The following is an 18071-nucleotide window of genomic DNA, read 5'->3' on the forward strand; positions in this document are numbered from 1 at the left end:
TCACCACTCTAAATAAATATTTGAATTCCATTCAGGAATTAATATATATTACAATCGCATTGTCGCAAGAGTTTTACTCTCTCCAATATTATATTCTACATCAGGGTTTCTTAAACCATGGGACACGACCCGAAGTTGGGTCGCCTAAAAATTTTCTTGGAGTGCTTGCTTTTTCAATAAAATATTAAAAGTTACTAACTTTATTTTATAGTGAATTTTTTATTAATTTTTAATTTGGTATTGAAGTGTTGCTCAAGAATCGCATGTGTGTCATTGCGTAAAAACTTTTAAGCAAAATAAACGTGTCGATTTCAAAAACTCGCTGATGACCCCTTGCGGGCAACCTAGGTAAAGTTAGCGCCATGAATTGATCGCAAATAAAGTGGAATAGTTGTCGCGAATATATTTAATTGCGACACGATGAATGCGATTTATGAGACTACCCCCCCCCCCCCTTTTTAAATCAAAGAAAGACGTGAAACATATTAAAACAGAGAATGATTGGAACAATACATTTTTTTACTCTGTAAAATGAATAATATAAATCGACGGAATCGTATATTTAACTAAGTTAAAGCGTAATTTATGTAAGAAGTAATTTCATCAACATAGATTCTTTAAGACATATATAAAAGGATGATAGAAGCCTACACCCGGGGGTGGCAAACCTGCTTTCGACCGCGACCGACTAAAATCTTCAAAATAGCTAGCGATCGACTGATCGGTAATAAGGTCATACACCAGGGGTGGGCACAATTTTTTGGTATAAGAGCCGTATGCTGCAAGTCAGAACTTTAAAAAAGCCGCAGAATTTGTGAATTTATTAATATTAAAATACCATGAACAGAAAAGAAATTCGCACTAGAGTCTAATAACAATAAATAGATAAACAAGGCAGCTATGCTCAAATATATGCACAAATTGAGCTCATTTAATTTTTGTTTCCTTATAGCTGATTTACGAGAGTAGTCTCGTAAGAAGTTTTCATGATTCGTTTCATGGTGCCGTTAACATTGCTGACTTTATTCTTACTTAGTAGCTTATGAGAAATTAAGCACAATGGTTCATTCTCCTGACTGGTAAATGCGTATTCTTCTTCCCATTCTGACTTGACAACTCTGTTTTTATCTTCGTACTTTCGTTTCTTAATTGATGACATATCGCACAGTAACTTAGACTAACTAGCCGCAATCAAGCTACAATACCGCCGACGCATCAATAAACATTGACCATTGTGACGAAAGATTTGCTTACTTGACTGACTTAAATTCAAAATTCAACGCTACAGCGATTTTCATATTAAAACATAATTCGTCTTAATCATTGACGAAAACTTTCACAACTTTTAATAAATCAAAAAAGTTTAAATCAAAGTTTATCTCTTAGGTAAAATTCTAATAATAATTTATGTTATCGAGAAGAGCCGCACAAAAAGTCATGCGGCTCGCGAGCCGCGGTGTGCCCACCTGTGACATACACAAAAGCGGGCGCTCCGGAAGTATGTGTACCAAAATTACGCACAACCTGAACTCTAACCTGGTACACTTACTATGTTCAGGTTGTGCGTCATCTTGGTACACATACTTCGGAAGCACCCTAAAACGAATGGGTAGTAAATATACAAATAAATCTACACACGTTTACATAAAATTCCACCGCTGCCAAGAAGACTGCTCAAACTTCAGTATCTATTTAATAACATGTCCGATTCTTTGCTCGCTTCGAATTAGAAAACATTTGATATTCTGATGCCACTGCTGCAAATAAATTTATCACTCTACTGTTGGAGTGTGACAATACCTTTCACGTACCGCCTCGATCGACGAACGTGTAGGCATTTCTGCAGTACGCGGAAGTTATTAAAAGGTCGTTCGTCGGTCAGGCACCCTTTGCATTTGTTACGTAATAATATGCTCTATCGGTCTTGCCCAGACTCGAATACTGTGTGTGTATCGTATTTTGCACATGCACAGTACTGTATTCTTCTTATAATAATAAACTTCACAGGCGCTGCATGAAACTGGTTCAAGGCAATTCTTTGTGGGGAACCATATAATTCACTCAATATCAGACGCGATCGGCTACTCGAGCCTTTGCGATCGACCGGTCTGTAGCCCTGGCCTACACGAAAGATAATAATCATAATGAACTAAATTTGGGAATTTGGGTTCCTCGAAATTGAAATCCTCGACCAATGATCTCACAACAGCTTTTGATTTTATTGAGCAAAACGCTCAAAAAAAAAAAACATCGATGTCGACCAGAGCGCAAGATTTGGTGCATGTGATAAGAAGAACCGATATTGGGATATAGATGGCCGGAATAAACAAACAAAAATCACGAAACACACCTTGCCCTATGTAAAATTCACTGCTCGCTGTAAAAGGAGGTTGAATACAACATGCTGAAATAGACAAATCTTCCACATCAGTGCTCACTACAGCCGAAGTGAATTGAAAGCGATGCGCACATACATAACCTGAACATAGTATGTGTACAAGGTTAGAGGTATCAGGTTGTGCGCCATCTTGGTGCAGTTATCAGGTTGTGCGCCATCTTGGTGCACATACTTAATCTGAACATAGTATGTGCACCAGGTTAGCTTTATCAGGTTGTGCGCCATCTTAATGCACATACTTAACCTGAACATAGTATGTGTACCAGGTTAGCTTTATCAGGTTGTGCGCCATCTTAATGCACATACTTAACCTGAACATAGTATGTGTACAAGGTTAGAGGTATCCGGTTGTGCGCCATCTTGATGCACATACCTAATCTGAACATCGTATGAATACCACGTTAGGTTTATCAGGTTGTGCGCCATCTTGGTGCAGTTTTCAGGTTGTGCGCCATCTTGGTGCACATACTTAATCTGAACATAGTATGTGCACCAGGTTAGCTTTATCAGGTTGTGCGCCATCTTAATGCACATACTTAACCTGAACATAGTATGTGTACCACGTTAGGTTTATCAGGTTGTGCGCCATCTTGGTGCAGTTTTCAGGTTGTGCGCCATCTTGGTGCACATACTTAATCTGAACATAGTATGTGCACCAGGTTAGCTTTATCAGGTTGTGCGCCATCTTAATGCACATACTTAACCTGAACATAGTATGTGTACAAGGTTAGAGGTATCAGGTTGTGCGCCATCTTGGTGCACATACCTAATCTGAATATCGTATGTGTACCAGGTTAGGGTTATCAGATTGTGCCCCATCTTGGTGCACATACCTAATCTGAACATAGTATGTGTACCAGGTTAGAGGTATCAGGTTGTGCGCCATCTTGGTGCACATAATTAATCTAAACATCGTATGTGTACCAGGTTAGGGTTATCGGGTTGTGCGCCATCTTAATGCACATAATTACCCTGAACATAGTATGTGTACAAGGTTAGAGGCATCAGGTTGTGCGCCATCCTGGTGCACATACTTAATCTGAACATACTATGAGTACCAGGTTAGGTTTATCAGGTTGTGCGCCATCTTAATGCGTATACTTAACCTGAACATAGTATGTGTACCCGGTTAGGGTTATCGGGTTGTGCGCCATCTTAATGCACATAATTACCCTGAACATCGTATGTGTACAAGGTTAGAGGTATCAGGTTGTGCGCCATCCTGGTGCACATACTTAATCTGAACATAGTATGAGTATCAGGTTAGGTTTATCAGGTTGTGCACCATCTTAATACACATACTTAACCTGAATATAGTATGTATATCAGGTTAGGGTTATAAGGCTGTGCGCCATCTTGGTGCACATACCTCTGGAGCGCCCTTGAAGCTACTTGAAAATAAAAATATTTGTTAGATTCGATCTTCCCTGCCTTATTTTGGATATATTTTTACATTTTTTTTATTTTGGATATTCACGTTCCATCCACGTATTTCCGAGATGTTTTTTGAATAAAATATACGGTCGCTTCACTATTTGTTATTTGTAGCTTATTGTTAGCTAGTTATTTTTGAGGTGGACGCAAGATTTGACAAATTTGACAAAGGAGGCCCGGCTTTAAAAGTTTGAGAACCGCTGGTCTAAGGTCTTCCCTAGATGTTAGACTCTACAGCAGGGGTGTGCAACCTTTTTCGCAGGCGGGCCAAATATCAATAACTGGGCATAACCGCGGGCCGCACCTTCATTTAACATAGGCTTTATATTAGTTGCAGGCACAAATTAGTTTCTTTTTGTTATTGATCTCATGTTGTCATCATAAGGGGTCCTCGCAGAAAACGCATAAATATCTTAAAAATTAATTTAGCTTGCCGCACACCATTCAAAATTAGTACTTCTCCGCGGGCCGCACAATTTGTCCTCGTGGGCCCCTTTAGCCCGCGGGCCGCACTTTGCACACCCCTGCTCTACACTATTCTCTTTCTTTTTGATGTATTCCTTTGTGTGCTTTTCTATACTTGCTGGCACGCGTTCGTAGGTGTTGCAGTTGAAAAATAGGCGAATTAGTTACCTCCATATTTGTACACACACTTCTAGAGCGCCATATTCAGTGCTGCCTTGTCTTTAAAATGCCGTTTTTGTGGTTACCTTGCTCGGCAGTGCTCGAAATTGTATTTTCGTATGCAACGTTTTTTTAATGATACATACAATGTTTGACTTTTTTCTTTCTCCTGATTACTGTTAGACTTAATCACGGGTGTCGCTGATTGATAACCAGTATTGGTTGTTCGCCCCCCTTCACCAGGAAATACCATTTTACGTTTTTTTTTAATGTTTGTACAAAGTGTATTTACATGATCATGAAAAAATAAAATACTGCCAACTGATAATAGGTTTTCAATGTTAGCGTAATATTTTATTTACGCAATTCTATAGCAATGTTAATATGAAAATCCTGTTTTTATTTTGCAATGCTTATTGTAGAATAAACATAAAATAAAAAAGAAAAGTAATAAAATATAAATGAATTACGTCCGGAGATGTTCATATCAAAATATCCAAGTATTCCACAGTTTTATTTGCAACTTTTGTTAATCTTAAATTTTCCAAATGGATCTATTTTGCGTTCACCAGGGGTGGACAATTACTTTTCTGAGTTGGCCAGTTACAGATAATAGACTTGGATACTGGGGCGGAAGCTCAGAGCTTAATATAAAAAATTATGAATAAAAGACAGTTTATTTACAAAAGCTAGTTCAACAGCTAGACTGACGTTTATATCGTTGGTTCTCAAACTTTTACAGATAATAGACTTGGATACTGGGGCGGAAGCTCAGAGCTTAATATGAAAAATTATGAATAAAAAACAGTTCATTTACAAAAGCTAGTTCAACAGCTAGACTGACGTTTTTATCAGTGATTTTCAAACTTTTACAGCCGCACCCCCTTTTTTAGAAATTGTCAAGTTTTGCGCCCCACCTCAAAAATAACTAGCTAACAATAAGGATGGAACGTAAATAATTAAATAAATGTAATAACAATTACGTAACAATGGACTCCTAGGATTGGAGTAAACATGCTAACGATTGTATGGAAGGTTCTAGAGTCAGAGGTGGGCAGGGTTTTGGGCCACGGGCCAAATATTTTAGCCACCTAGACTGGCGGGCCAACTAAGTGTGACGTAAAACGTTACATTTTATAAATGATATTTACAGAGTTACAAAAGCAAACGTGGCAAACAGTAAGCCTCGTGCCGACACTAAATTTATCCGCAATTTCAACAAATTTCTTGAGCTATTTTTAGCTAAAACATCAAAATTTGGTTTTAGTTTGGTTGTGGCAGCATCAGGCGGGCCAAATTGAGTTACCCAATGGGCCGGATTTGGCCCGCGGGCCATAGTTTGTCCATGTCAGTTCTAGACACTCTGAACTAGCAGCATGAGGTCGAACTCCTAAACATGCTCCAGGATAAAGATAATAAAAATACAAGAAAAACAGACTCTCTGCAATCTCTAAACAATAAAGAAATTTGAATAACCAAAATAAGGCGGACAAGATCAAATCTAACAAATATTTTTGACTATGATTAACTTTATGCCCCCTCAAAGTTGTCTACGCCCCCTTGTGGTACATATGATCACTGGTACATATAATAATAAGAAGCACAATGTAACAATCGGGGTCATTATGACGTTATTTTCATCGATATTTTAAACGGAAATTTATGTTCATAACAACCATAATTGTGATTTCAGCAGATACTAGTGGGCCGGATGAAATACTTCGGTTGACCGGATTCGGACCGCGGGCAATAATTCGCCCAATTCTGCGTTAAACGATTTAAGGTTAAATATTGATAGGCTTGGCAAAAATATCGATAAATTCAGATGTTTGAAATACGAGACACGATATATTATAATTCTTCAATTTCAAATTTCGAAAAAAATGAATATGTTATAAATTTTTATATATGGAACTATCTTTGGTGAAACATGAATGTAAATTCCAACTTTTTTTTCGTGCTCCCGAATTATGAGCAGAATTATGGCGCACAACCCGAACATAGTATGTTGACCAGGTTAGGGTTATGGGGTTGTGCGCCATCTTGGTGCACATACTTCTGGAGCGCCCTTTTTTTAAGTTTTTGAATTAATTTTAACATAAAATGAATATTTGAATAAACTAAACAAAAACAACTAAAAGCAATTCAATAATATGGGGTGTCCATGTATTTGAAAAAATTTCAAAATTGCAAAAGGAATTCAATGCCATTTAGAGTTTTGGCCCACACCCTGCACTTCATGACCACCCTTTATTTATCACATATTACGAACAAAACGGTAAAATTAATGAAATTTTTTGAGCACATTTAAATATTTGCTGTTCATTAAGTTACATCTTGTATTGTTTGAAGAAGTTAGACCATAATCTGACGAAAGCTCACAAATGTACTTACTATTTTGTTTAAAGAACATTTTATTTTTATTTTTTACATAACAATAACGGTTAGCATTTTTAATAATCTCCATCACCCCCCCCCCCCCCACAATCTTCCCCCCTAAAATTAAAACCTGGGGAACATTCAGCATTTGTTAGCTAGTTATTTTTGAGGTGGACGCAAGATTTGACAAATTTGACAAAGGAGGCCCGGCTTTAAAAGTTTGAGAACCGCTGGTCTAAGGTCTTCCCTAGATGTTAGACTCTACACTAGGGGTGTGCAACCTTTTTCGCAGGCGGGCCAAGTATCAATAACTGGGCATAACCGCGGGCCGCACCTTCATTTAACATAGGCTTTATATTAGTTGCAGGCACAAATTAGTTTCTTTTTGTTATTGATCTCATGTTGTCATCATAAGGGGTCCTCGCAGAAAACGCATAAATATCTTAAAAATTAATTTAGCTTGCCGCACCATTCAAAATTAGTACTCCTCCGCGGGCCGCACAATTTGTCCTCGTGGGCCCCTTTAGCCCGCGGGCCGCACTTTGCACACCCCTGCTCTACACTATTCTCTTTCTTTTTGATGTATTCCTTTGTGTGCTTTTCTATACTTGCTGGCACGCGTTCGTAGGTGTTGCAGTTGAAAAATAGGCGAATTAGTTACCTCCATATTTGTACACACACTTCTAGAGCGCCATATTCAGTGCTGCCTTGTATTTAAAATGCCGTTTCTGTGGTTACCTTGCTCGGCAGTGCTCGAAATTGTATTTTCGTATGCAACGTTTTTTTAATGATACATACAATGTTTGACTTTTTTCTTTCTCCTGATTACTGTTAGACTTAATCACGGGTGTCGCTGCTTGATAACCAGTATTGGTTGTTCGCCCCCCTTCACTAGGAAATACCATTTTACGTTTTTTTTTAATGTTTGTACAAAGTGTATTTACATGATCATGAAAAAATAAAATACTGCCAACTGATAATAGGTTTTCAATGTTAGCGTAATATTTTATTTACGCAATTCTATAGCAATGTTAATATGAAAATCCTGTTTTTATTTTGCAATGCTTATTGTAGAATAAACATAAAATAAAAAATAAAAGTAATAAAATATAAATGAATTACGTCCGGAGATGTTCATATCAAAATATCCAAGTATTCCACAGTTTTATTTGCAACTTTTGTTAATCTTAAATTTTCCAAATGGATCTATTTTGCGTTCACCAGGGGTGGACAATTACTTTTCTGAGTTGGCCAGTTACAGATAATAGACTTGGATACTGGGGCGGAAGCTCAGAGCTTAAAATGAAAAATTATGAATAAAAGACAGTTTATTTACAAAAGCTAGTTCAACAGCTAGACTGACGTTTATATCGTTGGTTCTCAAACTTTTACAGATAATAGACTTGGATACTGGGGCGGAAGCTCAGAGCTTAATATGAAAAATTATGAATAAAAAACAGTTCATTTACAAAAGCTAGTTCAACAGCTAGACTGAGGTTTTTATCAGTGATTTTCAAACTTTTACAGCCGCACCCCCGTTTTTAGAAATTGTCAAGTTTTGCGCCCCATCTCAAAAATAACTAGCTAACAATAAGGATGGAACGTAAATAATTAAATAAATGTAATAAAAATTACGTAACAATGGACTCCTAGGATTGGAGTAAACATGCTAACGATTGTATGGAAGGTTCTAGAGTCAGAGGTGGGCAGGGTTTTGGGCCACGGGCCAAATATTTTAGCCACCTAGACTGGCGGGCCATCTAAGTGTGACGTAAAACGTTACATTTTATAAATGATATTTACAGAGTTACAAAAGCAAACGTGGCAAACAGTAAGCCTCGTGCCGACACTAAATTTATCCGCAATTTCAACAAATTTCTTGAGCTATTTTTAGCTAAAACATCAAAATTTGGTTATAGTTCGGTTGTGGCAGCATCAGGCGGGCCAAATTGAATTACCCAATGGGCCGGATTTGGCCCGCGGGCCATAGTTTGTCCATGTCAGTTCTAGATACTCTGAACTAGCAGCATGAAGTTGAACTCTTAAACATGCTCCAGGATAAAGATAATAAAAATACAAGAAAAACAGACTCTCTGCAATCTCTAAACAATAAAGAAATTTGAATAACCAAAATAAGGCGGACAAGATCAAATCTAACATATATTTTTGACTATGATTAACTTTATGCCCCCTCAAAGTTGTCTACGCCCCCTTGTGGTACATATGATCACTGGTACATATAATAATAAGAAGCACAATGTAACAATCGGGGTCATTATGACGTTATTTTCATCGATATTTTAAAAGGAAATCTATGTCCATAACAGCTATAATCGCAATTTCAGCAGATACTAGTGGGCCGGATGAAATACTTCGGTTGACCGGATCCGGACCGCGGGCAATAATTCGCCCACCTCTGCGTTAAACGATTTAAGGTTAAATATTGATAGGCTTGGCAAAAATATCGATAAATTCAGATGTTTGAAATGCGAGACACGATATATTATAATTCTTCAATTTCAAATTTCGAAAAAAATGAATATGTTATAAATTTTTATATATGGAACTATCTTTGGTGAAACATGAATGTGAATTCCAACTTTTTTTTCGTGCTCCCGAATTATGAGCAGAAATATCGCGCACAACCCGAACATAGTATGTTGACCAGGTTAGGGTTATGGGGTTGTGCGCCATCTTGGTGCACATACTTCTGGAGCGCCCTTTTTTTAATTTTTTTAATTAATTTTAACATAAAATGAATATTTGAATAAACTGAACAAAAACAACTGAAAGCAATTCAATAATATGGGGTGTCCATGTATTTAAAAAAATTTCAAAATTGCAAAAGAAATTCAATGCCATTTAGAGTTTTGGCCCACACCCTGCACTTTATGGCCCCCTGTATTTATCACATATTATGAACAAAACGGTAAAATTAATGAAATTTTTTGAGCACATTTGCTGTTTATTAAGGTACATCTTGTATTGTTTAAAGAAGTCGGACCATAATCTAACGAAAGCTCACAAATGTACTTACTATTTTGTTTAAAAGAATATTTTACTTTTATTTTTTACATAACAATAACGGTTAGCATTTTCAATAATTTCCATCACCCCCCCCCCCCCCCAACACAATCTTCCCACAATCTTCCCCCCTAAAATTAAAACCTGGGGAACATACTGGGGATATACGTAGTATTTACACGGAAAGAGTTTCTCCATCTTAAGTTTTTTATCTGACAGTTTGCTATAACAGTTGCATGGAAGTTTAAACCTCACACAGGACGTATGTTCTATAATCTGGGTGGTTGAAAATGTATTGATTTGGGTTTGTTGAATCTGACTCAATCCTGATATCCATGTTTGTGTAACCAGAATACCTCTGCCCATTGAATGGAGACCCTGGGTACCATTTGAAAACACTGTGTGATGTCACAGTTCCGTTTTGAAAACGAAGAATCTGATTCTAAAACAAAGAAGTGAAACAATATTGAGTGTTTAATTATTAGAATAACTTGATTATATTCAAAAGTTATGGAAGTTAAAAGTTACCGGTATTTTCCGATGCCCGGAGTTTTATGTAATGTATTTGATTTTTATACAATACTATTTTTAATTATATAAATTGTTCGACTTCTTTCTATTCAATCTGTATCAAAGTTAGACTTTTATCACAGGTGTCGCTGCTCGATAAGCGAAAAATTTATCACATCAATAAAAGGACTTCAACGTCTTTCAAAAAATCACTATAATGGAACTCCGACTATCACGAGCTGAGCCAGGAACACCTCGGCAAATTTTTTAGTGAAACTTATTGTGAGGTCAAATACATCGCGGAACAGTTATTCCAAAATTGCCGAAAACCGATCGTATTTTTATGTCACAATCTGGTTGTTTGGTCACAATTAATTTCAAACAAATTTAGTTTTTGTCGTATTTAAACTGCTTAGTTGTCCTTTTCTTGTCATTGTTAGAAACTGCTTGTCTGAGGAAGTCTGATTTTGGTCAGACGAAACATTACAGAAATACATTTGTGTTAGTGTGCAGCAGTACTCCCGAAAAGCATAGTATGATATTTTTTCCTTGCATTACATGCATACGGATTCACTAGCGCAGAGGCATTGGGGAAGGATTGGGAGTTAGTAACGTAATCTATAAAGCTTTTATATTTAACTCACAATAGGGTCGTATGTCATGCCGAGATGAAAGTCATTTCGGTATTTCCCGTCCAACTTGTTGTCACGATTGAATGTCATTATCATGTCCATATGTTTTTGATTGTATATATTTGCAAGTTCACCACCGAGCTGTTGACATTTGACGATTGCTGATGCTTTAGGAACTCGTTCAGATGCCAAAATAATGAACATTCTTCCGTTATAACGCACAATATCTGTAATTCAAATATTTTTCAATTGTTAAATCATAATAATTGATCTAAGTGGTTATCAAACGCCGATACCGATATTACAAAAAGGCAGATTTTGCCGATACTCCGATACTATGTAATTATTACCTCAAGTGTGCAGGGCAGACGGTTAAAACAATAGCATTTGGTCATTACACATTATTTCAGATTGAAAAAGAGAAATATCACTTAATAGGAAATGATGGCTGGGATACAGATGCATCAATTGATTCAAAGGTATTGTGCACTGACGCTAGTAATCTCGGTTTTCAATTAGAAAACTCATAGGCAGGTATGTCCAATTTGAATTTAATATCAATATCGCGGCCTTTGAATATTGTTTTTTGTGTTTAGAAGAATATCGAATATTGCCCACACATTTTAGCGCCGCCGTCCTACGTTTTATTTGAAAACATTTTACAAATATTTTATTTTGCGTGAGTCGACTAGAAGTATCTAACACGTCGAGGAAGTTTTTTATTTTACTATTTTATAATATTTAACAAAAATTATCGTATATTTTAGGATAGTCTAGGACTCTTGGCTGACACGTCAATAAATCTATAAAGAAATTGCGTAGTTGAACAAAATTAATGAAATCACAATATTTGATACTTGTAGTACTTGTGTAGGGGGATAGTTCAGTCGGAATTTATCTTAACGATGTCGATGGACTAAACGACACTCGCGCTTGACGATAAGCAGTGGGAATTTATAGTCGCACGACAAAGTGGATGTTCTGTTAATAAGGACCACAATTCCACTGTATGATTCAAAACTGCGCGCCTAGTTGCTCTTTTTTCTGTGCTGTGTTGATATATTTCTTCATAATTACTATGTATTAAAAATGTCAATAAAAAAATTTGGCAGCGGTAAGAGCCAAATTAGTTGAGCTAGTTTGGCTGATAAATAACTAAAAACAGGCGAATACAATTCTCGTTTCTACTAGCTGGGATGGGGACATGCATGACTCATAGTTCACGACCCCTCCAAGCAAAAAATGATTTAAAATCAATATTTTAACTTATTTTTTAAAACATTTCGGACCGGAAAGATCGGTCGATTACCGATACATGACCGATTCGGGAAAAATGGCCGATATTGTCGATACTGATTCCGATACATCGTTACATCTCTAATTACAACACAATTGGAAAAAAGCAGAATCCTTATAGATTCGATTGCATTATAGCAGGACAGTAGCAGCACGTTTTGACTCGGCCACATATAATACCAAACATACCATATATTTTTCAAATTTTGAGCAATATAAATGTAACATATTTTTTATTGGAGGATTTTGATAAAATTGTTTAAACTTCTAAATTTCGTATTTTGCGGAATACCTGTAAATGCATTTTTCGCTTGGTTGGTATTTTTTAAACAGTATTTTATCGTCAAATTCTGTGGTAAATTTATATTTTTATCAGCCTTATTAAATTTTTACATGTTTTATATAAGTGAACACAATATGCGCGTGGAAACTATATTCAATGTGTAAAAATATTCTTGCTGAAATTTCTCCTAGCTTCACAGTGGTCTCTGATACGGCGCGCATTCCCTCAAAAACCAATGAAAACAATTCTGGCAGCATAGGTGAGAGTTGGTAATTCTGCTCGCCAAGTGAATTACTCAAGTTTAAATACTAATTATCAAAAAGCGAACTTGAGTGAAATAGTGTAGCAAAGTGGTTCTTGAACTTTTTAGGACACGCCCCTTTTTAAAAATTGTCAAGTCTCGCGTCCCACCTCAAAAGTAAGTAGCTAACAACGAGGTACAAATAACGGTGACCGTACATTTGAACCCATGCGTATATCTACGAGTTCAACCTATATGCGGGTGCTAAAACCTATGGGTTAGGGTTAGTATGGGTTTAACTATCCGTGAAACAAGAAAAATTCCATAGGTGCAATAGCATTCAGGTGCAATTGTCATGGGTTCAAATGTACGTGGGTTCAAATGTAATGGAACCACAAATAACAGATAGTAAGGCAAAAGTATGTTTCATTCAAAAAACACGTTGAGAATACGTGGATAAAGGTGATTAATGAAATAAATGAAAATTTTTAAAAACAAGCAAAATTTTCTGTTATTTTTATTAGTAAAGTTGTTTACGATTGACAAGATGTTTAATTCAAGGTTTTGTGATGGATAATGCTTTTGTCTTCCCGTGTACCAGGGTGGGAAACTCAATTTTGCATAAAATCAAATCTTACAAATATTTTTAATTAGCTTCGCGCCCACTCAAAAAATTGTCTACGCCTTCCTGTGGGGCGCGCCCCAGCGTTTAACAGTTTATATTTTAATCTTTGGCGCGGCGGTGTGGCTCATTGTGCTATGCGTTAGAAAAACGCTCGCCGCCGCACCTCTGATTACCCTGCGTGGGTTCGCAGGTTCGAATCCCATGTGGGGATGATCAAGTGCGAGAGGATTGCTGGACTCCTCGCCGCCGTAGGGTGGTTCACGTAACCGCTGGTCGGTTACGTCTTCCTCCACCATCAAGTCCATGCTTCCGAAGACTGGCTAAATAAATCCATACTCGACATGAAATGGTAACCTGACAAGAGGCCGTGCTTCACCATATGATTGAGACGTCTCATCCTCTTTCACCCTGGGATAAATATGTGAATCCTAAACCCTAACTAGGTTAGCGGCAAACCGAAAAGATACTGTTCTTCAGAAAATAGTGATTCTTTACACATCAATAGGAGATTGCAAAGAGCCTTGTTCGGGGTGTGGGTATAAAATCGCAGTAATACAAATTCAAAACTGCACACTCACATTCGTTCAATGCAGTAGTTCCCAAACCGCGGCCCGCGATTTTATATGGCCCGCCGAACTTGAGTGAAATAGTTTAACACTTTATGTTTTTACCTTTTTACGTTCTAAATACCGCCAATTGTTACGTCAATATCATAGTTTGAGCACGTGTAAATGGTAACAATAAGTATCTTAATTATACATATCAGTACCGGTATCGGCCCATTGCTCGCGCCCCCCTATCCCAGCGCATAATTATCTTTCGACTTCTATTTTTGGCCCCCGGTGAACGAAATGCAACAAACCTTGTTCAGTGAATCCAGGAGGCGGAAAATGCCCTTCTAATTCTTCTATTCTGTTCAGCAATTCATCCATTGTTTCGTTCATTTCTGCTCGTTGCTTTTCCATTGCTAAACACAAATGTTATAAATTGGAATCATAACAATTGTCTACACATACATTTGCGTTTTATGCTTTGCAAAAATCACCAAATACGGTCAAAGGAATAACTTTGGTGGAGGCAACTGAATTGCCACGTAAGTGAATGGCGTTTATATGTAGGCTGCAAGGAATTATTGAAAAAAGAATTTAGATCAGTGGTTCGCAATGTTGATTGACCAAAATTAGAAGCGGAAGAATATTTGCGGGCCGGAAAAGCGAAGCGCCCGCAAGATGCCGGTACCGGTACGTATAATTGAGCTATCGGTATAATTGATTTGTTACAGATATACACGTGCTTAAACTATGATAAGCACTAATAATCGACGGAATCTAGAACGCAAAAAGGTAAAAACATAAAGTGTTAAACTATTTCACTCAAGTTCGGCGACCATGTTAAATCGCTTTGCGCGCCGCAATTGGCCCGCGGGCTGCGGTTGGGGAACCACTGTTTTAGATGATGACTAATGTTTTGAAATAGGGTATATTCACTTGGCTAACACAGACAATCTCCGAACTCGTCATATAATTAAAATATGGAAAATTGGAATAAAATTATGGCCTAGCCCTAACCCGGTACACACACTACGAAAGTCAAAAAAAATGTTGAATAACTCTCGAATGTTCGTAAAAGAAAGAAACGTTGTTCATTTCTTTATTCCAAGTTCAAAAGTCAAAAATCCAACTCTGTGGTATGGCGCACCGTCCTAATCGTTAACAATACGCTCGCCATCGCACCTCTGATTACTCTGCGTGGGTTCGCAGGTTCGAAACCCATGCGAGGATAGTTATGTACGAAAGGATTGCTGGACTCCTGGCCGCCGTATGGTTGTTCACCCACCATTAATAATAGTACAATCACGATTTCATTGAAAAATAGCTTGAAGCAGACAAGAGAACTAGAACTGCTAAGTCTATGCTTCCGAAAATAACCAACTGACTAACTAATCCCATACTCGACATGGACTGGTAACCGAACGAGAGGCCATGGATCGTCATATGATTAAGCCGTCTGATCGGATTTTTTCTCTCCCAGGATAAATATGTAAATCCTATGCTATCCATCTGAAGATTTGACCAAACAGTTTTGCATAAAGAACTACAATAGCAAATCAAACAATCTTGTAGTTTTCACCTCTTTCGACATTTCTATTGATCAAGGCTTCAAGTTCATCATAATCGACTTCTGCTTGTGATCCCTTGAGCCCAGGAAATCCTCTATCGCCTTTCGGGCCTTTTTTGCCCGGAATAGTTTGTACTTCGGCACTAAATATAAATGTATATACTAGTCGTTATTTAGTTTCATAAAGTTGTTCCGCACAAAGCGCCGTTTCGCTCATAATTAGAAGATTTAGAACCGGAATCTTTCAGCATTTCTTATTATGGTCGTTTCCTCGACCCTTGACCCCTGAAAAATTATCTCTATATTTAACGATTTGCAAAATTTAAAACGCTTATTTTGAGTTTTTGGAAAGTTAGCGCTTACAAACTGACTCACATGCCGCTTACAGGTACTGATGGCTAATTTTGGCTAGTCTATCGCAGCGTTTATTGTGTCAATTTTTATTTATTGCAACTAAACTAAGGGTCATCGGAAGACATATTGACAATCGAGTTATTCGAATTACGACTATTTTTTGAAAGCACAAGCAAAACCTGACGGACAACACGCAAAACCGGCGTATTTACAACCATGCTTGGATATCCGTCCGAGAGAAAGAAGTGTCTGAGCGACTTCATGAATTGCTATTGTTACGTTTTCGTAGGTTCATTGCTGATTAGTCATTGTTACGACAATAAACAAGAAAATCAATGCTCTGGAAAACATCCAATGAGACTGAACAATATAGTCTCCATAACAGGCGGTTTAAATTGTTATCAATGAGTCGCTGCTTCATCTGATAATTACAAGATTTTCGTAAAATTACCAAAATATTACTTTGCAAAATTTGCTACGTACCGATTTTCGCCATATACATCTTCTACACTCTCCAACTGTAAACAAATCTTCTCGTGTCTCCTTCCATTCGTGAGTATGGAAAGTGAGAGAAATAGCACCAAAGTGACTATTGGTGATGTCATAGTTAATAATTATTTATTACGAGAGAATCTGTAGAAACAAAGATTTGGGTCGTCATAATGTTCAATAATTCAACAAAGTATATAAACCTCTGCATTCCCAGGACAGAATTATTTTATTAAATCATCAAATTTTTATATTAAATCATCTAGGCCAGAGATTTCCAAACTTTTAAGTCTTAGACTCCTGTTGTTATGCAAGCGCGTCGCTATTCCGCCCTAAGTATTTTCTCGAAATCGCGAGATTCATGTTTTACATTAGTTTTTATAAATGTGTTTCGAATTGAAAGCCTCAAATACTACAAAAATTACTTTGTGTAAAATTCGTTGCGCGCCTTCCTGTGGCGTCGCGACCCCCAGTTTGGGAGGCCTTGATCAAGGTCACCACTCTAAATAAATATTTGAATTTTGTTTGAGAATAAATATATAATACAATCGTATTGTCGCAAGCGTTTTACTTTTTCTAATAATATATTCTACAACAGTGTTTCTTAAACCATGGGTCGCGACCCAAAATTGGGTCGCCTGAAAATTTTCTTGGGTTGCTTGCTATATCAATAAAATACTAGAAGGTTACTATTTTTATATTTGGTATTGAAGTGTTGCTCAATAGTAATTGCATGTGTATCACTGCGTAAAAATTAGCATCATTCATTTTGCTCAAGTAAAGCCACGCGTCGATTTCAAAAACTCGCTGATGGCAAAACACACAGTCTCTCACTTTAAAATAATTTTTGGGGAAATAAATGTTACATAAAACTGATTGTTTTATATTATTTAGTTAAATTCTGCTCATAAAAATACTACATGTCAGATAGTATTTGAGTATATATATCCTTGGCTCGCGAGATTTTACAAAATGTATTTCTTTTTTAAATTTCGGCTGCTTGAAAAAATGGTTGAGAGACACAGTTATATATTACTTTCAAATATTTTGCAAAAATTCGCGACCCATAGGTCATGAAACACTGATGTAGAATATAATATTGGAGAAAGTAAAACTGTTGCAATAATGCGATTGTATCATATATTTATTCTTAAATGAAATTCAAATATTTTATTTAGAGTGGTGGCCTAGATATTAGTCCTCTATTCATTGATAAACTCATTTTTTTCCCCGGGGCCGGAAATGTTTAAAAAAAATGGATTATCTTATCAAAATTTTTAAATTTTACCAAATTGTCAATATTCGAACCCAAGAAGTTGTGAAGAGTTTTACGATAGAAGGCACACCCTGGTATGCCATCCGGTACAATTATTTAAACATTTGGCTGGCATTACGGTGGCATAAAACACATATATATTGGAATTTAAAAAAAGTCCACCGTGCTGAAAGTAGGTAATTCTCACCCAATTTATCGGAAAAATCGACGGAAACGTTAATTTTTACTACGGTAACCACTAAAATATTGGAATACATTATCACTGAGTTCGCTTACACGACAACTTCGACTGCAGTCTACCAGCTAACAAATACATTATGAATCAAAACTCAATTTAACAATTCAGCTTTGTCTATTCTCGTTTTAATTTCACGTCAGTCTGGCGCAT

General features: G+C 36.9%; 1 protein-coding gene across 1 annotated transcript; it reads right to left on the minus strand.

Annotated features, from left to right (window-relative positions):
• Window positions 1-7753: 7753 nt before the first annotated feature.
• On the minus strand, window positions 7754-16547 carry LOC120329739 (uncharacterized). The gene is made up of 5 exons (XM_078118684.1): window positions 16402-16547; window positions 15577-15707; window positions 14309-14413; window positions 11014-11228; window positions 7754-10301 (listed from the first exon to the last, which is right to left on the minus strand). Exons 1-5 carry the CDS (start codon window positions 16521-16523, stop codon window positions 10104-10106), a joined length of 771 nt encoding a protein of 256 aa, XP_077974810.1. The 5' UTR covers window positions 16524-16547; the 3' UTR covers window positions 7754-10103.
• Between the last annotated feature and the right edge of the window lie 1524 nt (window positions 16548-18071).

The sequence above is a fragment of the Styela clava genome, chromosome 12, assembly GCF_964204865.1.
Source record: "Styela clava chromosome 12, kaStyClav1.hap1.2, whole genome shotgun sequence".
Lineage (NCBI taxonomy): Eukaryota > Metazoa > Chordata > Ascidiacea > Stolidobranchia > Styelidae > Styela > Styela clava.

Bases quoted from the DNA above. Each gene is read 5' to 3' on its own strand.
- LOC120329739 (XM_078118684.1), bottom strand. From the start codon at position 16,523: ATGACATCACCAATAGTCACTTTGGTGCTATTTCTCTCACTTTCCATA. The intron at 11,229-14,308 runs GTTTGTTGCATT...TTTGAATTACAG, and splicing joins TCCTGGATTCACTGAACAAG to ATATTGTGCGTTATAACGGA. The intron at 10,302-11,013 runs GTGAGTTAAATA...TCTTTGTTTTAG, and splicing joins GCATGACATACGACCCTATT to AATCAGATTCTTCGTTTTCA.